General features: G+C 38.9%; 2 protein-coding genes across 9 annotated transcripts; both read left to right on the top strand.

Moving 5' to 3' along the window:
- Positions 1 to 1,680: 1,680 nt before the first annotated feature.
- Positions 1,681 to 13,316, top strand: LOC113112887 (eukaryotic translation initiation factor 3 subunit A). Of its 8 annotated transcripts, none has more exons than XM_026278798.1 (23): positions 1,681 to 1,909; positions 2,487 to 2,677; positions 3,219 to 3,355; positions 3,606 to 3,769; positions 3,976 to 4,175; positions 4,882 to 5,090; positions 5,287 to 5,458; positions 5,556 to 5,660; positions 5,975 to 6,073; positions 6,184 to 6,300; positions 6,764 to 6,949; positions 7,038 to 7,385; positions 7,507 to 7,611; positions 7,762 to 7,875; positions 8,178 to 8,300; positions 8,481 to 8,634; positions 8,777 to 8,958; positions 9,415 to 9,471; positions 9,587 to 9,669; positions 9,770 to 10,293; positions 10,744 to 10,876; positions 11,510 to 11,682; positions 12,673 to 13,316. In XM_026278798.1, the coding sequence occupies exons 1-23, from the start codon at positions 1,861 to 1,863 to the stop codon at positions 12,852 to 12,854; spliced, it is 3,807 nt and encodes a 1,268-aa protein (XP_026134583.1). In that variant the 5' UTR covers positions 1,681 to 1,860; the 3' UTR covers positions 12,855 to 13,316. The 8 variants fall into 8 exon arrangements, with proteins under 8 accessions (XP_026134583.1, XP_026134582.1, XP_026134580.1 ...); XM_026278797.1 differs by having other exon boundaries at positions 10,741 to 10,876; XM_026278795.1 differs by having other exon boundaries at positions 9,770 to 10,308.
- Positions 13,317 to 17,694: 4,378 nt separating this feature from the next.
- On the top strand, positions 17,695 to 22,860 carry LOC113112886 (homeobox protein EMX2). The gene is made up of 3 exons (XM_026278793.1): positions 17,695 to 18,667; positions 20,016 to 20,200; positions 21,644 to 22,860. The coding sequence occupies exons 1-3, from the start codon at positions 18,277 to 18,279 to the stop codon at positions 21,809 to 21,811; spliced, it is 744 nt and encodes a 247-aa protein (XP_026134578.1). The 5' UTR covers positions 17,695 to 18,276; the 3' UTR covers positions 21,812 to 22,860.
- The last annotated feature ends 231 nt before the right edge of the window (positions 22,861 to 23,091 follow it).

Raw genomic sequence — 23,091 nt, 5'->3', positions numbered from 1 at the left:
TTATCTCAAGGAACAAAGGTTCCATTAGTAAATGAAGCGTTCCCTTTCAGCTGTCTCTCCTGTTGCACTGGACATGTTTCCAAAAGCGCCGTTCTATAAGCAAGTGCAGAACAAAGCTGCCCTGCGAGCCCAGCCCTTGAGCACCCGTGTTGGATGCCACTATGCTGTGGACTACATAACAGAACCTTCTCCATTCATAGACGTGATTAGGTAATTTACACAGACAAAATCCATGCCAAAGGGCAGGATAATATAAATTATAAAATCCGGTGAAGGTTTATGGCAATAACAGAAATCCCGCTGGACCAAGCCCAGGAAGAGGCCATTCCACTATTTGAGTGGGCCTTTACTCCTATGGGACATTCTAGGCAAAAGCAAGGGCTATAGTGTCCATTATGCAATGAGATAGCCTCTGCTTTGTAACCAGTAGTCCTTTAGAGGGACGTCCGAAACATATGAAACAGGCAAGAGCAATCCACATACACTCCAAGAGCCCAGAATGGGTAGAGTGGTTTGGGACCCTGCTCATCCTCTGACCTGGGAAGAACCAAAAGCGTAATGACTAAGGATAAGTCCCAGGTCGTCACAGTATGTGAACGAGGCAGATTAAATCTCCAAGCTCCCCACAAAAACGTAATTCTTGCAGACTGACAGGCTGCCAAATATACATTGAGCATGGAAGGTGTGTTTTTCAGCAAGTCATCAACTTTTACAGGAAGGTTAACACGGATGAAACATTACAATAAGATAGGTCCTCATTCCATGCACACCAGTAAGAAAAGGGCCATTTAATTGGGAGAGCAGACTGAGGGAGGACCACCTTCATGAAAGATGGTGATCTGCAAGTGAAGCAAGGCGAGACTCATTCTCTCGCAGTGAGAGCACTCTGTCCCTGTGAGGGCTACCCAGGCAAGCCACACTCTCACCGTGCCCATCTGAGTCAAGCAGGGTTCCCTGCATGAGCCACACATGTGATGCAACATTTGCAACAATGCTGCAAGAAATTTGCTCTTATTGTCATCAGATGGTATGGCCACAGGGGAAGCACTTGTTGGTAGTTGACGTTCTTTCGCTGCTGCGGCTTTTCTACGCAAGGAGGCTTCAAGCTTCTTGCTTCGGCTTCAGAGTCCATTTAGGAAATTATCTTTGCACTGAAGGAGAAAAAGTTTGATGAAATGGCGCTGAAAGCTGACTTATAGCAGTTGGCCCCTCTCCTTTTGGCGGGGTGAAGCACCATTTGTTTGTGCAGGCAGCTACATGAATGTGAAGAAATCAGGATCCAGTATTTAGAGTAAACACAAGTTTACCTCATAGGCAAGACTCTTCGAAAGGGAACCTAGAATATATGTACAAATACAAATGCTTAGATTGTAATAATAGTACACAGATTAATTTTCATGAATTACTAATGATTACAATATAAAGTATTTTTTTAAGGGTTAGGGCTCTGTGTATCCCATGATAATTTCTGAGAAAAATACTGAAAGGTCAAATATTAAGGTCAGCCATAACAATGCCCCCTTATAAAATGTGGAATATTAAAAAAAAAAAAAGGGAAGAAAAAGAAACAGTGTCAAATAGCAATAAAGACTCGTCTTGGGAAAAATTTCATAACTTGTGATTTCATTGCAAACTATATTTAAGTATCATGTCTTTGCATTCATGTCTGTCATCTGAGCTGCAGACAGCGGGGAGGAAGCGTGTACGCGCACATACGGGAACTCTCGTCTCCGTCGCAGTTCACGTGCGTGCGCTAGTCCTTTCTTGCTTGCGCGGCTAGGAGTCACGGCGCGGATGGACAGGCAGAGTCAATAAAATAGCCTCGACTATCTGAAAACTGCCTGCCAGCAAGCCATAACAATGCCAGCTTATTTCCAGAGACCGGAGAACGCTCTTAAGCGTGCAAACGGTGAGTGAATATTGTCGGCGGTCGTCTCTGGAGCTGGAGTCGTGCATTAGCCGTTAGCTCGATATGGCGCGTGCTGGAGTAGCCATATTCCTAGCAGGCCGGATGTCACAGTTGCTAGGCCCGTGTGTCACGTATGATGCAGCATATTAAATCTCATTTATTACTGTGTCTTATATTATTCATCTACTTACCGTACTCCGAGAAAGGACAAGTTTATTAAGTATAGATATTTTGCACACTTACTGATAAAATAAAGACAGAGAGCGTTTTTGTTAATGCTACCATGTGTGTTAGCAAGCTTTTCCATTCCGCTAGCTTAGCAGTGACGACTATCAGTATACACTGAAAAAATCCTTAAAGCTGTAACAGTCTTGCTTATTCGATATCATAGTCAGCCGTAAATAACCTATTTGTGTTGAAAGTGGTATTTGAGGGCTGTATGATTCGTAAATACTTAAGGAAGATCATGAAACATTTTTCAGTGATTCAGGCCCATCTGGATGCTTTATATCATGTAATAAATCAACACATTCTCAAAGAGTGTGCTGGTCATGACCATATTGTTTTTTCCCCCCAGAGTTTCTTGAAGTTGGTAAAAAGCAGCCAGCTTTGGATGTGCTCTACGATGTCATCAAGAGCAAAAAACACCGAACATGGCAGAAGATACACGAGCCGATCATGCTCAAATACCTCGAGCTCTGTGTGGACCTGCGCAAGAGCCACTTGGCAAAGGAGGGACTGTATCAGTACAAGAACATCTGTCAACAGGTTTGAGACCATAATTATTATATACTTGAGCAGAAAAATAGAACATGTATTGTAGAGTCTTGCATGAAAATCATCTATATCCTAAATGCACGTTATAGATCTAATAAATATGCTTGTGATTAGGTAATTAAAAAAAAAAAAAAAAATTCCAATGTTTTTGCTTTAGTGTTTAATGTCATAAAACAACCGACTTCTCTCTGGTGATTTTTGCAGGACTTCTCTAAACTTTTAATCCACTTAAAATTTGTGTTCTTCTGGCTCAAAGTCTAATCAAAAACTAATGAATAGAACACAACCTATTTTTTACATTATTTTTCAATAATCCATTACATTCAAGTGAACGTCACAATATGAAAAAATATTTTGCTGCTTCTGTTTCATTATGACTTTAAAGTATAGTAATTTGTGTCATAGTGCTTTTGCAGTCATTTTTTGTTGTAAAGTTTACATCTATTTTCTGTACAGGCGAAATAACGACTAGTCAATTGTAAGTTCTGTCCTTCAGTCCAAATGACTGACTGCTCCTCTGCTTGTGCTTCAGGTGAATATCAAATCTCTGGAGGATGTGGTCCGTGCTTACCTGAAACTTGCAGAAGAGAAGACTGAGACAGCGAAAGAGGAGTCTCAGCAGATGGTGCTGGACATTGAGGATCTGGACAACATTCAGACCCCAGAAAGGTACAGGATCCTAAAGGCTCTAACAGTTCTTTCCTACTGATGTGTCTATAGTAAATTGCTATTTTTTTATCTTTTTATTGTTAGTGCAATTTATATATAATTTCAGAATTTCACTACATTACACTAAATGCAGACAAAACATGTTCAGTCTTCGTTTGAAGGGAATGGTTCTATCAATGTGATTGTGTTCTGTAAAAGTTTATCTGAAGCGCTGACTGTTGTTGTTTTTATTTTTTCTTATGTTTTTCAGTGTTCTGTTGAGTGCCGTCAGTGGTGAAGACACTCAAGACCGCACTGACAGACTTCTGCTTACACCTTGGGTCAAGTTCCTGTGGGAGTCGTACCGCCAGTGCCTGGACCTGCTAAGGAATAACTCCAAAGTGGAGCGCCTTTACCATGACATTGCTCAGCAAGGTTAGTGTAAAGCCCATCTAACACAAAAACATTTGCGCTTGGGAGTTTTAGCATATGGTACAGATAATGGTTTATGTGTAGAATTATGGAACATGGACCTGTAGAATTAGTACAGCATTGTATTATATATGGTAATCGTGTTATATGATACCTAACATGTATATTCTTCTGTGCGCAAATTTATAACACAAATGTTTCTTCTTCAGCGTTTAAGTTTTGCCTGCAGTACACCCGTAAAGCAGAGTTCCGTAAGCTTTGTGACAACCTGCGAATGCACCTGGGACAGATCCAACGACATCACAACCAGAGCACTGCTATTAACCTGAACAATCCTGAGAGCCAGTCCATGCATCTCGAGACACGTCTGGTCCAGCTGGACAGCGCTATTAGCATGGAGCTGTGGCAGGTGTGTGTACTTCCTACTGTATGAAACTAAAGCGAGGTATGGTCTTCTGTATCTGAGCTAATTATATTCAGTCACATGCACACAAACACCCTTGTGTTATTTTTACATAAACTTGTATGGATTTTACTACTTGGACTTTTCCTAAACATCTTGCCAAACTGAAATGAATTGTTTAACTTTTCTGAAGTGTTTTTGTTATTCAGATATGTTGTATATAATAGTTTAATTACTTCTAAGGTTTATAGGGGTTTTAAGATGTAGCCTAATTAGCGATTTGATTTGAATAATTAAGTTACTTATTGAGTATCTATGTTACTTTTCAGACAGAGTAATAAGTAATTTAAATACAATATTGATGACATAATTAGTAATAGTAATTAATTTTTGAAAGTAACTCACCTACCACTGCTAGGCACCAATGTACAAAAGACTATATTATTGTTTATAACGTAATATATTCAGTTCAGTACGGTCTTCATTTATGCTGCTGCTGTCAAACTTTGTACAGTGCAAAGGAGATTGCTTTACATTCACAAAACAAAACTATTGATAACCGAAAAAGATAGATGGGATGGGTTTCATTTGTGAGGAAAAAAAATTACATCCTGCCTTTTTGCACTATACACTTATTGGTTCTTCTTAGTTGCACAAGCTTTAATGACTTACTGGTTATACCGGTTGCTTACGTTCTTTGTAATCAACACAGGAAGCATTCAAAGCAGTTGAAGACATCCATGGATTGTTTGCCCTCTCAAAGAAGCCCCCTAAACCCCAGCTTATGGCCAATTACTACAATAAGGTGTCCACTGTATTCTGGAAGTCTGGCAATGCCTTATTCCATGCCTGCACCCTACACCGACTTTATCACCTCTCCCGGGAAATGCGCAAGAACCTTACCCCAGATGAGATGCAGAGGTGAGCATTAAATAAGAGCAATCATCAGCTTGAACAAGGTGTCTTTTTTTTTTTGTTTTTTTTTTTGTGTTATAATTTTGCTGCAATTTTACTGTACGTATCCATTTCTTGAAATCAGAAAGTTTTGCTTGATTATTTATTAGTTGATTGAGACTTGCTTCGAAGTATCAATTGCTGTGTGTTTTATTTAATTCAGAATGTCCACTCGAGTGCTTTTGGCCACTTTGTCTATTCCCATCACCCCTGAGCGCACCGATATCGCTCGTCTGTTGGACATGGATGGCATCATTGTAGAGAAACACCGCAGACTGGCTACTTTGCTTGGCCTTCAGTCTCCACCCACTCGCCAGAGTCTCATAAATGACATGGTAATATATTTTCTGTCCTTTCATTTTTGTAATCCCTTAAATTTATGGTTTATTAAAAAAAGTTTGAGAACCTTTTTGCGCATTACTTTTGTCATAGGTGAGATTCAACCTGCTTCAGTATGTTGTTCCTGAAGTTAAAGAGCTCTACAACTGGTTGGAGGTGGACTTCCACCCTCTAAAACTTTGTGGAAGAGTGACTAAGGTGAGTGACACTTGATTTATTTGCCACATTAGAATTATATCATGTGACTAATGTCTATTCCAGTCAGTGTTTTTTTTCTTTTTCTGAGCTTATAAGAATCATGTACATATCCACAGTAAAATAAAATAAACATTTGCTCATGCTAAACATTAAAACTCTATTAACTATTGACTTTCATAAACTTAAATGTTAAGAAGAGTGGTTCATTTGTTAGACCATTTTGGCACAGCAGTCTTCAGTGTTATAGTGTTCTTGATGTCAACAAATACTAAAGATATATTCATGTAGTGTATGTGTTCTTGCTGCTGCTTTAGGTGCTGAACTGGGTGAGGGACCAGGTTGAGAAAGAATCCGACCTGCAGCATTACGTTCCTCACTTGCAGAACAACACCATCCTCAGACTGCTACAACAGGTGGATTTGATCATCTTCCCCCAAACTTTTAATAATTACTTGGAGAATCTGTGCATGCTCCATTCTTCTGCAGATCTTAAAATCTTGTCTTCTTGGTTTTAATATTCCAGGTGGCTCAGATCTACCAGAGCATTGAGTTCAGCAGGTTAGCATCTCTGGTACCATTCGTCGATGCTTTCCAGCTGGAGCGCTCAATTGTTGATGCAGCACGGCACTGTGACCTACAGGTATGGCCCAAAAAAAAACTGTTTATCTTCCACACACAATCTCTAAGGGGGCTTTTACAATGGGCATGTTTGCTGCGGTTCGAGCCCTGGTGCGATTGTTCCTGGTTGCGCTTGCTACATCAAATATACTGCAGGCTCACTCTTGTGTTTTATTGACGATAATGTATTGTAATCTGCAAAAACACATGCGCAGGTTACTTTACTCCCTGAACAAGTGCAAACCTGAGTCTGTGATGTTTTCATATTCATGTGAACCATGCAAGAGGCCGAGTGCAACCGAACTCAGACCACCTCCTTCAGGCAGTCTCAGGACAGCTTTCACATTAGCAATTTTTCATGTGAACCTTCCTCTGTTTTGAACTAAATTGTCATTTTGAAAGCCCCCTGAATCAGTGTGGTCAAGGAGACTCTCCCAATTGTCCAGAATATTGTAGTGACTTCAAATTTATGTATTTACCAAAAGGTACGCATTGATCATACATCTCGTACACTGAGTTTTGGCTCCGATCTGAACTATTCTACCAAAGAGGATTCTCCAGTAGGCCCATTCCTACAGAACATGCCCTCTGAACAGATACGCAATCAACTCACTGCCATGTCATCCTCCTTGGCTAAAGCCATCCAGGTCATCAAACCTGCCTCCCTAATGGTAAGACTACTGCTAAGTTTAATCGATTATCTCTCTGCTGGTTAGTGCTATATTTCAGTTTCCTCATCAGCTCTAATTTTGCCCACAGCAAGAACACGAGGAACAGAGTCAGCAGGCCATCACATCCTACCTGAAGAATGCCCGCAAAGAGCATCTGCGCATCCTTGCTCGCCGTCAAACGATTGAGGAACGAAAAGAGCGTCTGGAGAGCCTCAACATCCAGAGGGAGAAAGAGGAGCTGGAGCAACGCGAGGCAGAGCTGCAGAAAGTGCGCAAGGCAGAGGAAGAGCGTCTTAGACAGGAGGCCAAAGAGCGAGAAAAGGAGCGCATCATGCAAGAACACGAGCAAATCAAAAAGAAGACCGTGCGTGAGAGACTGGAGCAGATCAAGAAGACTGAGCTGGGAGCCAAGGCCTTTAAAGACATTGATATTGAGGTACTCAGTTTGTCAGGGAAGTGGGTGTTTAGAACACACCAGACTGTTTGATTTTTATATGTCGACTGTGTTATCAGTGGAAAACTTTATTTTTTATTTAATTGTTAATTTTATGTTGTAGGATCTGGAAGAGCTGGACCCTGACTTCATCATGGCCAAACAGGTAGAACAACTAGAAAAAGAGAAGAAAGAGCTTCAGGAGCGTCTGAAAAACCAGGAAAAGAAGGTATAGCTTCCATTAAATATTTATGTAGTATTTTAGTATTGTAAATATGTTGGTAAATATATTGAAAGTAAAAGGATTAGTTAATTCTTTGCAGCTGAGTACATGATATCTGAATATTACACTGAAGTGATGCTGATATGCATATTCCAGATCGACTACTTTGAGAGAGCCAAGCGCCTTGAGGAGATTCCTCTGATCAAGAAAGCCTATGAGGAGCAGCGCATCCAAGACATGGAGTTATGGGAGCTGCAGGAGGAAGAGAGGGTAATAATCATATACTGCTTTTTGCACTTTTCAGAATCTGGTCCATGTTTACATTTTTTTGCTAAAAAAAAAAAAAAAAAAGGTCACTTTACCTTCACTTTAACTTTCACTCACTTACATTCACTTTCACTTTAACTGTAGTTTGAAATCTTTCTTTCGGCACTACTTGGCCATTGTCTGGTTATAGTTTGATTCAGTCATTTAAAAGTATCACCCAAATGAGAAGGACATGTTGAAAAATATAATCGTGCCATGTTTATTGTAATTGAAGCTAAAGGTTATTGTGCCTGTCTGTTGCTCAGATCAGCAATATGAAGATGGAGCGTGAGAAGGCGCTGGAGCACAAACAGAGAATGTCAAGGATGATGGAGGACAAGGAGAACTTCCTGTCTAAAATTAAAGCTGCTCGAAGCTTCATTTATGAGGTAAACAAAACTTTAATTTCAAGTGTAATTTATTCCATTAATGTTTTACAGATCATAAATTTGCTTTCAGTAGTTAGTATAAACATTGTATAAGATGTTTTAGTAGTAGCATAAAGTCTTTGACGGTTAAAATGTTGATGCGCAAGGTAGCTAAGATTTGATCATTTCTCCTGTACCCAGGAAAAACTCAAGCAGTTCCAAGAACGTATGGTTGAGGAGAGGAAGAAGCGTCTTGAGGAGCGAAAGAAGCAGCGCAAGGAGGACCGGCGAAAGGCCTTCTATCTCCAGAAAGAAGAGGAAGCTCAGAGAATCCATGAGGAACAGCTCAAAAAAGGTACTTATTTGCTGTTCATCAACCTCAGTTAACGGTTGAAACATTAAACAATACTTTTTAAAAATGTTAATATCTTATTTGATGTATTAACTTTTGCTCTCCTCTTTTCATTTTTGATTTTATCTTTGATTTTGTGTTTTAGAGCGGGAAGAGCGGGAACGCTTGGAACAGGAGCAGAGAGAAGAGGAAGAACGCGAATACCAGGAGCGCCTGCGTAAGCTGGAGGAACAGGAGCGAAAGCAGCGTGCCCGGCAACAGGAAATTGAGGAGCGTGAACGCCGCAAGGAAGAGGAAAGGAAGGCACCAGAAGAAAAACCCACCAAGGTAACTCATAAGAATCCTGTGTCAAATGTGTTATACACTATCAGTACCATTGAATAAAAAGTTTAAAAGAACAGCATTTGTTTGAAATAGAAATCTTTATTTATTTATTTTTATTTTTATTTAATGCACCCTTAGTCTTTCATAGTCCTTCAGGTTGAACAGACCAGTGTGTAAAACTCTCGGACGTATTTTAAAGATTCTATGTCGCAAACTTTATATCTTTCACATACTTAGAAAACCCAACGTTTAGTTGATCCTGACAAGCGCTGTTCGTCACAGTTGTAATCGCAATGCTTCTTTCGTGAGGGGGTTTTTCGCCACGGTATCTTCGTTTCCAGGTGGAACGTTAAAGAACGCATCACAAACGTCTCTGGGAAATCCTGTAGAGTTCAACCAATCTGATAATGACTTTGACATTCCTGAAGTGTTTCCACTTTTGTGTCCCATATGCATTAGACATTTAGCCAACGGTCCGTGGGCGTGACGTCTGAGGCTGAGACTAATGCACCCTTGGTGAAGAGTATTAATTTTTTTGAAAAAAATAAATGCTGTATACTTCTGTTTTTAACAAGATAAGCAATGGATTGTAGTTATTTCTTGGTTTAAATTTGAATCTTTTTCTTTGCAGGACTGGGGTGAACGGGAAGAAGGAGGCGGCTGGAGGAAGCGTGGTGAGGGTGAATCAGAATGGCGACGTCCTGTTGCTGACCGGTGAGTTTCCACATTAATTGATAACCTGATGCTCAAGGAAAAAGGTTAAAAACGAATGAAGAGAATTGATTTTAATAATAAAAAAAAAAAATTCTCCCAGTGTTTGGCGTCAAGAGGGGAATGAAGGCCGTGAAGACAATGATCGGGAAGACCATGACCGTGAAGTGCCCTTCCGAAGAGGAGGAGAAAGCTCTCGTCGTGGTGGTGGTTCAGATGACAAAGGACTCCGCCGTGGCTTTGATGAGGAACGAGGTCCGCGCCGAGGAGTTGACGATGACCGTCTGCCCAAACGGGGCTTTGATGATGACCGTGGTCCCAGGAGGGTCTTTGACGATGACCGAGGTCACCGAAGAGGTGATGATGACCGTGGACCAAGGCGTGGAATGGATGATGACCGAGGCCCCAGACGAGGTGATGATGACCGTGGCCCAAGAAGAGTCTTTGATGATGAGCGTGGGCCCCGTAGAAACATGGATGAACCCAGAGGGCCCCGACGTGGGGCAGATGATGACTGGGGCCCCAGAAGAGGAGGGGATGATGAGAGGGGAGGCCGCAGGGGTATGGATGACTCTGGACCACGTCGTGGAGATGACCCTAGACCCTGGAAACCTCTTGGGAGACCAGGTGTGATCTCCGATGGTAGCTACGTTTCTCTTTTTCTCGCTGAGGGCATGCTCCCAAATATGTGTGTTAAAGGGGTCATATCACAAGGAATCAAATTTTCCTGTCACGATGCAATCATCTTTAATGGAAGCATGGGACAGTTTAAACCCACAGCTTGTTATTAAGCTCAGCATTGGTTTGAAAGGTATAGCAAAAAAAAAAAAAAACATTATTCTGGAGGTCAGAGGAAGGATTAGTGGAAACCTAAGTAAGAGAGGGGAAAAAGACCACTTACTGATATAAGTGGGCCTTTATTTATTTAATGACCCCTTTATATTGTATTTAATTAATGAAATGTAGTTTTTTGTTAACTGTAGTTAGTTCAGTTGTTTGTTTGTTTTTTTAAATGATACTCATTTGCATGTCTTTTTTTTTTTGTTTGTTATCCGATTACTCTGTAACCTTTAGTAGGTGGATGGAGAGAGCGAGAGAAAGCTCGGGAAGAAAGCTGGGGACCTCCTCGTGATACTGACCATGATGATGGTGAGCGTGAAGGAGATGACCGTCATGAGGGAGACCGATTTAGAGATCGACGCCCTCCAAGGTAAAAAAATAAAACAAATTATATGTAAATAAAACTAATTAATATTTATAGGGGTGAGGATGGAAAAATAAAAGTTTCTAAAGGCTTTTCTGTTTTGAAATCTTCATATGAAGAGTCTCAGCAGCTCTTTTTTTTTCTTTAGATTTAAATGATTTAAGAAAAGTCTATAATTATCGTTTTAGGGGTGGAAATGGTAAAATAGGAATCGCCTTGAGGCCTATTGTGATTATTAAAGTTCAAAAGGATATGACGTGGGCGCTTATTGTTTCAAAGTAAAAAACATTGCACTGTTGCGTATTCTTCTGTTGCGTATTCGTAGGCTTGTGGTTTCAAAGCAGTTCACATTTATGCCATGCAATTGCTTATGATGCACTTCTGATGAATTATCGCAATGTTTGTCATGATGTTTACATTGTAATCTGTTGTAGATGGTTATTTAAGTGCATGGTTGCATTTTGAATGAGCATCTGAAAGTTGTACAGAATAGATATGCATACATTTTTTTTCATGATTTAATATTTAGGTTACACCCTAATTATAATAAAACTATTTTTTTTTTTACTGATTCTGTTTTGCTTAGCAGTATTAAGTCCTAATGTGCTAAGTTTAATGTGAATGTGTGTGCATGTTCAGGGAAGAAGGGGGTGGCTGGAGAAGAGGTGGTGGTGAGGAGCAGAGCAGTTGGCGTGACTCTCGCCGTGAAGAATTTGACCGTGATGATCGCCGCGGTGAACGCCGTGACGTGAGGGACCGCAGAGATGACCGAGACCGTGAACCCAGAGTCCCCCAGAGAGAGCTTGATGAAGGTTAGTCTTATGATCTGCCTTAAACATCTTCAAAGGTGCAATCATATATTTTTCATCTAAGTTTGCACATAGATGCAACCTATTTATTTATTTTTTATTTTTTTTTGGACCTATTTGAGTAAAAGCTTCACATTTTGTCTTGATGAAACCGCTGTATCAGTGGCCCAGGAAAAGCTGTTTTATATTGTGGAGTCATGAGTAACGAGTTATAATAGAAATGATAGAATTTTAAAGCACTAATACACTAATTGCAGAAGTAAATCTTACAGAACAAGCTAACTCAAGTGGCAGCTACAAATGCACGATACCACAGCAGTGCAAAATGCCTCAACCGTAGCCATACTGGTTCAACACTTTTCCTCTGCATGGTACAGTTTGGCACGGCTGTATCATTACCAAAAGGTGACGTGTAAACCCTGCTGAACACTGATTGGCCGAAGAGATTTGTCATTACCTGCGTCTGAACTTGCGACAAGAGACACTAGGACCACTTGGTTAAATCAACAGTGGATCAAACACAACTTTTTTGAATGAGTGTACATTTTTTATAAAAGGATAGCTGTTCTGTGGTCTGTTGAGGAAGTACAGATGTTCCTCTTGTTGATCGTCAGGAAGCGAATCTAGCGAGAGCTTGATGGAAAAAGGTTTAATGACGTCAATAATCCCACCCACTCTAAAGCGGTACTAAACTGCAGTGGAAATGCGAGCCGAGCTGTACCATGCGTACTAAGCACCATTATTCATCCCGAAGTCTGAAAATTCCACTTGAATCCAATAACATCCATGTTATTTATTGATATTTTTGTTTCAAACAAAACAGGATAAGCAGTTCTGTTTAAAAGAAGCCGTAAATAACATAAGGCAGACTTCATGCATTCGTGACAGCAGGTGTCAGTATAAAGTCCAAAACCATGTGACAGCTGATCCAGTGTATATGCTTGGGGTACCTTTAAAAGGTCCGGTTCTTACATCTTAATTCCTAATTCAAAGGTGGTTCATGGCGTCGTGGTGGAGATGAGCGCAAGGACGAAAGAGAAGCTCCTCCCAGACCACGCGAACGGGACCGTGATGGCGGTGAGAAGAGCACCTGGCGCTCTGACAAAGATAAGGAAAATCTGCGCCGGATCAAGAACGAGACAGATGATGATGGCTGGACCACTGTCCGCCGCTAATGATAAAGCATCAAAAATTTCTTTTTTTTTGGCTAGATGTTGTACTAAGCCTTGATGTGTTCTCTAATCAGTACAGATCACTGCTTACATTAACATGAAATACAAGCTTTGCCATAAAATCACAACACTTGCAATGGGTTTTCAGACATGGCAAATTATATTTCAACCATTTTTAATAACTTACATTTGAAAAGTATCTCATTCCTTTTTGTTATGCATGCTTCGAGGATTAAATTGGTCACACAAAATTACGTAGATGTTTTTTCTTTGAGGTGCGGATGTTGTAGAACATGAACGCTTATGCAGACATGATGTCAAAGTTGTGGAGATGAGGTTTTGAGATGAAATCATCAGGTTCTCTTTGCAGCTGTCCATGCTGTAGTTGCTGCTTATGCTGTGGTTGTATGCCCTCTAGAAATATGAAAAAAAAAACTTTATCAATAAAGTCATTTGCTCATTAAATTTCTGTTATTTCATTCTTATACTGCAGAAAACAATATCATGATTTTTGTGTCAAATGAAACCGGAATAAGAATCCGTGGTTATGTTAGCAAACCTCAGACCTTATCAGCAGTTCATCATTTTGGCCACTAGGGGTCAGCTAAATCTCAGCAGTGTTTTCTGAACCTAGACGGCTCTCCATGAATGAACCAAGAACAATTGATTGGATCCCTATAATCTATTCATTTATTCTGCTGTTAATAGAAAACAATAGCGTTTAATACATGATGTTGGTCCTCCTGGTTGATACATTAAAAAGGTATAGTGAATAAATGTTGCAGTCTTCAGTGATGTTTTTTCTTTCTTTCTAACGATACATTGCTATAGCAGTATAATAAATATATATTATAAAAATGCAGACAATTCTAACAATGGATTGCTATAGCAGTATAATAAATATATAATAAAATACTCAGTGGCTCTTGGTTAAACTAACTGGGGCAGGAGGACCACACGCACACGTTGATAAAAGGTAATCCTGGGTAAACCTCATCAATGTGAGTTCTTAAGTTTCATGCATTGATTTATTTGGATCGTGATTCTTCCCGCTGCGAGGGTGATAAACTTTTGCTCGCATTATATCATTATGCAGAAAAGACTAGAAGAAAGAAACAATTATGTCAGCGGTCTTTGTTGCATTCTAGTGGAAAATCCACGATTAAGGCCAATAATCCCACAATTGGAGCCTCAAATTCCCATGCCAGAGGTTATGAACTCCCAAACTAGATTAGACTCTTATATTTGCTAAGACCTACTGTGAAGTTTGACCACGGGTCACCGTGTGTAAACTCCGCCAATCTCGAGCTTGGAGGGATGCTGCTTCTGAATGTGAGATATATTCCTCTACACGGCTTTAACACGGCTCTATCGTCTAATCTGTGCATCTGCCACCCAGTGCCATTTATTAAGAGAGTCGTATTTTAGTCTAATTCCAGTCATTAACATGAATTTATAAACTCCGATTTGGAAACAATGTTTTAAACATTTCACGAGTTTAGTCTTGCAGTTGCAGCAAGGGTTTATAAAATAACGTAAACAAAAAATACGGACACGTATTTCCGTTAGGGAAACGGACATTATAATAGAAAAAATCTTGAATGCTTCTTGTTAAGTCTTCCAGTTGAACTGTAGCCTATACTTAGTGGCCCAAGACATTATTTTATATTGTATGGCTTATAATGTGTGTATTTTACACGTGGTTTGTGTAAGAAAGAAATATTAAATGCATTTCAAATGCTTCATCGAATTTAACGTCCTTTGATGAAAACGACTCGAATTGTTTGAAATGCTTAATATTTCGTAGTTTTTATTTTAAGTTTAAGCACGCGAATTTCATGCGGGATTCGAATGTTTTCGTCATTCACACTTATGCTTAGATAACTTTTGTTTAGATATTTGCAATATGATCGCTGAACTATGTGGATTTTAACAACATAATTTCGAAGTTCGTTTTCTATGGCCTCAATTGTTTGTTTGTGTGTCTGTGTTAACTATATATATATATAGTTATGCGTGGAGCGAAAAGAGGAGCTCTGAAAGGTAATTTCTTGTATTAAAAGGCCTTGCACAATGCACACTGAATGCATGATTGTAGAATACATTTCTATCGCAATGTTTTTCGAAAAAGCTGTTCATGGGAGTCAGTTAAATTTCATAACATCTTTTCAAAATCCATCCACGTAATTATTAGCCTACCGGAAACATTTTTTTAAGGATGGATTAAATAAATAGGCCTAGTTGTGAATAAAGCTCATTGCCTTAGTCTTCTACGTCGCCGGCAACTATTGAACTTTTTCTTTTTTTAATTCTTACACCTAAGACAAATTCCATTGGGGATTGCTACATTGATATGCTGGCACTGGTCGGCTATTGATTAAGTCTTAGTAGGCTACTTTTGTTCAAATTAACGATCTACGAATTTCAAGAGAGTTAAACCTACAGACAAATTGAAATATGATTAACCCAAACGTTAAAGGTATAAATAGTGAGACCTGTGAAGTTAACGAACTTCATTTAGCCTATCATTATTATTATTGTTACTGATGTTGTTTCTTGGACTTATATTAATATCGTTGGCTATTATCTTAGCCTGTAGGTTGTAGGCCCGCAAAGAGATGCAATGTTTGAGCCACACGGGTTGAGTTTGATCGTGTGAAATTAATGGCGGGATTTGAATGCTTTCGTCATACAAACATAGATTGTCTTGAGCTTTTTAGCCTTTGTTCATGGGAGACTTGAAATATTAATAACTGCAGGTGGTTTCATGGACCACGAAGCAAGGCTCTCAATGTCGTTGTAAAAATGACATCGAAAAATTTAGTAAATAGGCAACAGTAGGCCTAAATGTCATGTACAGTAATTTTACAGGGGGAAAAGTAGGCTAATTAGCATTCTAGATAAGCGAGACAATTGCCATGCTCTTCATTTCTGTGAACGTCCAGGAACTGGCGGAGAGTGCATCTTGTAAAAGGGCCAGTGGATGTCGCACTATCCTTACACTTCAACAGTTTGAGCCCTTCGAAGGGAAGCAGATCTTCAATATCTTCATGTTTTGTTCTTCAGATCAAAAATCGTAATGAGGTACAATTTCTAAATTGATTCAAATACCCTGTATGCCTACAGCAAATACACAAAAGTCAGACGAATGGGCTTGGCTACTGACACAATTTATTTTGTTTCCCGTTATCTCAACAAATGTGTGCTTCCTACTTTTTAACAAACGATCAGCCTACTTGATATAAAATCAAAATAGTGGCGTGATAATTTGTAGACGAAAGAAAAAAGAAAGTTAATGAAAATGTCCAGGAGACACGGAAGCTATTTGAAGTCCAAAAAAGTGTAGGCTACCTAAAGCCAGCTAACAAATATTTAAAATGTAGCTCATAATGTAGACTACATGTACTCCGAAACATTTACCGCTCGGCCGAGCAGACGAGTAAAACTGAACAATGATAACATTCGAGGCGGGTGAACTGAGTGACCTACACTCCACTGGAAAGAAATAGCCTCTAACAAACTGATAGTCTAATTGCTAATGTAGGCAATGTCTGTCATGCGTAGGAAGATCCACAGTTATTACTTGAATCAAGAAATCACTTGAATATTTGAGCAAGGTTTGTGGAAGGAATATTTTTTTAATCCGACAGTCCGAGTCCACTACAGTATGTTTGCTATTCATCATCATAATAATAATGATAATAATAATTATAATAACAATAATATATGCCTTTATATAATAATAATAATAATAATTATTATTATTATTATTATTATTATTAAAGACTCCATTACTCTGTTCTCGATAACACACACACACACACACACACACAAATAATAATAATAGCCTATTGTATAATTATACAAATAAAAATAAAGGAAAGGACACCATATTGTCATGCTGCGTTTGTACGTTAATCCAATAACCTAGCTGTTCACTATGCATTCATTTTGACAAATAGGGGGTGTTGAGAGCTATAAGTAAAATTATTCAAGTGAATAATGAATGCAATAAATGTGGACCTGTTTTGTAAACCCATAGGCCTACTGAACATATGCGTTCACTGCAGTTCCAAAACACTTGCATTTTAAAATTAGCCTATATCAAATGCGAGTTTGTCTCGTGGACAGAAATCCAGAATGGTAGTTGTACTGATTATTTTTATTTGTATTTTATTTTTTTATGTTATATCATCGGTAGAAATATTACTGATATTTATGCACGTTCTTTTTTTTATGTGTAGCCATATGGCCGACAAAAATTGCTCTATTTGACAACACATAATTACGTGGTGAATGATAATGTAATGCTCTATGAGATTGATCTGAACGTGAAAAGTAAAAGTAGAAGTAAAAAGAATATAAAGCGTTATTAAAATGTCACCGAACAACCTCACACCCCGCAAAACAGAGTCCAAAACCCAAGAGATCCCGTTGACAACTGTGTACCTGAACTTTTGAGATGCAGTATGCACATTAGTAACCCATAATGGGATTTAACTCCACCGATTTAATGAGTAGTTAGAGGGTAATAGACTCTTGTAGTCATACGACAAACAAACATAGCTGAAAATATTGTCTGTCTAATAAGCCTCATCCTTGTCTCCTGGCCAATAGAGAAAGAGAGTCTCTCATAAACTAATCAAAAACCCATCGGAGAAAATGAAAACGCGGAGAGACAATAGGCTAAAGAGGTGGGCGTTATACAGGCCCACCGAAATACCAGAGTAGTTGTCTACATTCAAAAAGTTTGATATGCACAAAGATTGTCATTTGAACTGATTATTTCATGACAGAATTTCATTGAGTACAGACATTTGTTTAAACGACTCTGCATTTCTACTTTTGTAGTCGAGTTGGATACAAATCAGCATGTAAACGTGCAGCGGTTAAGCACTGAGGTGCTGGATAACAGCGAGTAAAAGCATCATGTGTGCGACACAAATACATGCTGAAGTAGCTACCTCGAGTCTCTCAATGGGATCAGCTGCGTATGTAAATTGCTCCACAGCTCTGTTTCTGGGCGAATCCGTTCCGTTTTGCTTGAATCCGCCTCTCGGCGCTCGTTCGTATTGACGCACTTGAAGACTCTTCCCTCAACCTTAAGGCGAGCGGCAGCGACCAATCACCAAGCCATTACAGGCTTCAGAGGAAACTGTTTATGTGACTCCAGAGCTAATTAGGCTCATGAACTAACAAATCGCTAGCACAACTGGAGAGGAACCGATCACATTCATGGATTGTCTGGAGAAGTCGGCCACCTCTCTGACGATGTGTTGAGCTGTGTGCTTTTAACCATTTTTTTTTTTACCTTTTCTTTAGTTGCCGCTAACTTGCTGACAAAACTTTGGTCTTGGGTGTGGAGTATTTTTTTTTAGTGCGTGTACCGTTTTCACTTAAACTGGGGAATCTTGACTGGTGAACCATGTTTCAGCCCACACCGAAGAGGTGTTTTACCATAGAGTCTTTGGTCGCGAAGGATAATCCTTTGCCAGCGTCGAGATCCGAGGAGCCCATACGACCAGCGGCTCTCAGCTATGCAAACTCAAGCCAGATGAACCCATTTCTAAACGGCTTTCATTCCAGCGGCAGGGGCGTCTACTCAAACCCGGACTTGGTGTTCGCTGAGGCTGTTTCACATCCTCCCAACTCCGCCGTCCCAGTTCATTCAGTACCTCCTCCTCACGCTTTGGCTGCTCACCCGCTGTCGTCCTCGCACAGTCCGCACCCTCTTTTCGCAAGCCAGCAAAGGGACCCTTCAACTTTTTATCCATGGTTGATACATAGATATAGATACTTGGGTCACAGATTTCAAGGTAAGATCAAGGAAAATGTTTTATTCGTCAGTTATTTTGACCAGTCGTTCAGAGAAAAGAGGGCCAAACGGCCCAAGGACGCTGCAGTTTTTCATTGATAATTACCTAGATTAAATGTCACTTTTGTGCTAGATATTAAAATGCTGAAATGAATGCTATCGAAAAAAGTTAATTTTATTGAATCGAAATATAGACTTTTGCTGTGAAGTAGAGCGTTGACATTATAGCCTGCGGTTATAAGTACATTTCTGGAAGAAAATAATCTGGCGTTATTCCATGTATTTACTTCAAACTGGTTTAAAACTCACAAGTTAATTATTATTTTATATTTTATATTTAATGTTTTATAAATTTAAAATAATTATTTTAATAGGTTTAAATATTTATTTGGCGTAAACAGGTTACATCGCCTTTTAAAATAATTACTAGGCTATGGCCTAATAAAACACATCGATTGTGGTGTAGTAAAATATGTGAAAAACCTTTATTACAAATAATAGGCATTCATATTACAAGGAAAAAAAATAAGGGCAACGAAATAATTTAAGAAAACGGAAGTTTAATTGCCGTTCGAGTTTTTATTTATTTTTATCGTAAATTTCTCGAACTTCGCCTTTATCTGAAAGTGCATTTGCCTTTGGTCCTTAATGTTGAAAATTGACCTTTTGTTTCCCTTAAAAACGAACGCTAATATTCATAAGCGTTAATAAGTTTGATACTATTGTATTATTACATTGTATAGCTAAATGACACAAATATTACAGAAACAATTTGTGTCTCTTTTTATTTTATTTATTTATTTAATTTTTACTTTTATAATAGGCCTATTCAGTATGGGAAAACATGTGTCATGCCAGTTTCTAAACGAAACACTCGTAATGAAAACATTTACCAAGGGAAAGATAATTAAAGCCATTGAATTAATTCGAGGACATTTCAGTAAAAAAAAAAAAAAGAGAGAGAGCCGTGGTGTAGCTATCTCCGTGTGTTTCATTTATAGATTTAGGAAAATAATGTTGAAGGCATCAGATGTTGAATGATTACATGTAAATTAACCTTATTTTGTCTCACATTTGAATTTGCATCAAAAGTTTAATTAGGTTAGCTAGCTACTGAAAACGATATTGCTGGACTAAAGTAACTTGTGCCAGAGAATATAAAATAATAATAATAATAATAAACAATAATAATTCTTATATAATGTTTTCAAACTTCAGGCCTATAGCCCGCAATTAATTCGTGAGAACGCATTGACCGTGGTCTAACAATTATGTTCAGAAAGCAGGCCTAGGCCTATACTAATATTATGGTAGACGATGGATTTTAATGATCGTTATTTTCATTACAGGAAACGAAACGAGTCCTGAAAGCTTCCTATTGCACAATGCACTGGCAAGAAAGCCCAAAAGGATTCGTACAGCTTTTTCTCCATCACAGCTACTACGGCTTGAACATGCTTTCGAAAAAAATCATTACGTAGTCGGTGCGGAACGAAAACAGCTCGCTCACAGCCTTAGCCTCACAGAAACTCAGGTAAGAAGTTGTTTATATATAATGTGCGCAATGTTTCTATTTATATAATACGGCCTAAATAAATGTCTAGGCTCGTCCTGTTATGATTAAGTTGAGTCTTAAATATTAACATAGTCTATAAGCAATGTTTGGGTAACAAAATGTAGTTTTGAATGATTCAATAAACAATAAAAGGTTTTAAAAGTTAGATTCTTTATGTAGGCCAAAATATTTTCCAGCGTTTAATCGTTTTCTTCTTTAACATATAGGCTAGTCGCAGTCAGTAGCTATTGGCGTTAGTAATAAATGGCCTTATATATAGGCTGTATATTTCTTATTTGCACAGATGTGGCAACATTCTGATTTCAAGATGATCATAACAGAAAATGTTCTTTTGTTTGTTTTGTTGGGAATCACACGCGTAAATGACTAAACATTGTTCTAAAAGCGTAATGGTTTGAAGTGGGTTAAATCCACGATTTCCAATTGACCCCGTTTTTTGGGGAGGTTGAACTATTCGGTTTTGGGCAGAGGGCTATTGTGGGAAATGTTTGGCAATTAACCAGTTAACCGTTTTAAACGAACACTTAAAAGAATGGGGCGGAATCAATGAATTTCCCTAACCATATTTAAAATCGTAGCCTATTTGCGCGGATCGTTCATTGGCCCGGTCGGAGTCTATTGTCCCGGTGACAGCACCGGCCCTTTTTTAAACGCCGCCTTTCAGAAGAGCAAGAGAGAAATGAACTACGAGCCTCTTCAGTGCTTCGATTAGCTCCCTGAAAGCACATTAAAATGTGCCTCACTTGCCAAGTTGTCAGCTGTGATCTTTACGGACGATATGAATGATAAAGGTGATGAATACGCTGAAGACTGGACTTTACCGATGTGTGCTAATAGATAATGTTATATATACGGGGATAATAAGTGAATTGTAAATATAGCCTACCAGTTAACATAGGCTACTGATCCGTGATAATAAGCGATAATGTCGGTGAAGTTACACTGGTATCACACTGCTTCTATTGTAGTGAGTTAATGTCCGCTCAACAGTTCAGTCTGAGTTTGAAGCAGCAGCAGGGCTTGGTGATGATGCAACCTGTCGTTCGTAAACAGGTCAGGTGCACTTTAAAAGAAAAGCCACGCCAGCAGTCTTCTCTTCCCCAATTTCATCCTCACTTATCAGTGATAAGTTATGCATTTAATACCTCATTTAAATTCTTTTTTTTTGTTTTAATTTATTCAGGCCGAAGACACTAAATGAAAGTCGAGCAGTGGTCTCGCGACTAGATTGACTGTGAGATACCTGGTGGTTCTTTGTCCGTCTAGCCATTTATTCTTAAGGCCCGTTAGTGATACCTTCAATTTAGCCAACTCTGTTTGTTTAATTATTTGATTCCGAAGCCAGTGAAAAGCTTTTGCGAATTTTATGATGATTATTTTCATTTTTTTTCATTGCCACAGGTAAAAGTTTGGTTTCAGAATAGAAGGACGAAGTTCAAGCGTCAGAAACTGGAGGAGGAAGGTTCGGATTCACAACAGAAAAAGAAAGGAACTCATCACATAAACCGATGGAGGATGGCCACAAAACAAGGAAGCCCGGAGGAAATTGACGTCACCTCAGACGATTAAAAGACTTAAACTGTTTGAACCCAGGACAGCGGCGTGGCTCGAAAGATGTCACGGATAAGGATGCTGCGTACTGACAGAGGGAGTGGGTATCACGTTTTGATTCTTCGAGATCGGCAGCTTGAGGGTGAGAGATCCTGTTGGTGGCACTGCTGTCACTACAAGGGAACTGTCAATAATTTTCACGTTGCCAAGGCAAGGTGATTGACAGGTATTACACGCAGGCCACCCCCCGCCCCCCAGCACCACACTACCCGCATCACCACTATCACAAAACATAGCTCAAATGCGCAAAGGACATTTGCACTTCTGAAGGATTTTTCCTCCCGTTTTATTTTTTCAAAACGTGAACCTTCCACATCAAGATACCAAAATATACAGCAGTTTTTTTGTAAAACTTGAATTGCATGGTAGAGCAAATAATTTTTGGTAGGTTTATTAATTGATTTGACCTTTGTTTTCAGAGTACATTTATTTTGATTCTATTTTTAATCTGAGAAATGAAATGTTGTGTGCTTCTTCCCCCCTTCTTCTTCTTTTTTTTTTTTACAACAGTGTGCAGTCTTTGAATTTATGATTCTCGTGTTAAAGTGATTGTGAAAACAACATGAAGTAGCAGTGCTGCGTTATAGTGTTTTTCAGAAGTAAAACACATTTTAAACCAGACTATAAAAGCTTTATTGAAGTTTACCACACACAATAGTAATTGTAATAATAAAAAAAAAATTTCTCCATGACATTCCTTAAAAATTAAGCTTTACCATGACTCCTCAATTTTGGTGCGAATATGTGATCGGGACTCGCCCCTCTTCGAAGGATTAATGCATGAATTGCCGGCCGCCTAGGCAACAAAACTTCAAGCACTGAGCGTATTCCATGTATAGAGATACTAAAAGCTAATGTTTATGTTAAATCGTCTTTTACAAGAATGTAAATAATTTTGTGTTTGTGTTAAGTTTGCTACAATTTTAACACAAAGTATACTTCCAAGAAGTATGTAATTGTCAATATTTTGTCAATAAAGTTTTATCAATATGTTGCTCAGAATAAAATCATAGCCTTTTTATTTTTTTATTTTATTCTTTTTTTTACTTTTGACCGGTATAGTAAATGGTTTAGGATGCATTCTGTTTTTAGAAAATCATTATTGGACAGTTGTATGGATTGCACTGGTAGTTGTCTTCTTTTGATTCGGTCTCTTGGTGTCATTGTTCTTTAGGAAAGACAGGCGAGGTATGGTAATTATCACTATTTTATCAATGGAATATTCCTCCAGCTGTCTA

The sequence above is a fragment of the Carassius auratus genome, chromosome 13 (assembly GCF_003368295.1).
Source record: "Carassius auratus strain Wakin chromosome 13, ASM336829v1, whole genome shotgun sequence".
Lineage (NCBI taxonomy): Eukaryota > Metazoa > Chordata > Actinopteri > Cypriniformes > Cyprinidae > Carassius > Carassius auratus.
Note: the sequence above shows the minus strand (reverse complement) of the source record. Positions and strands in the feature narration are given on the sequence as shown.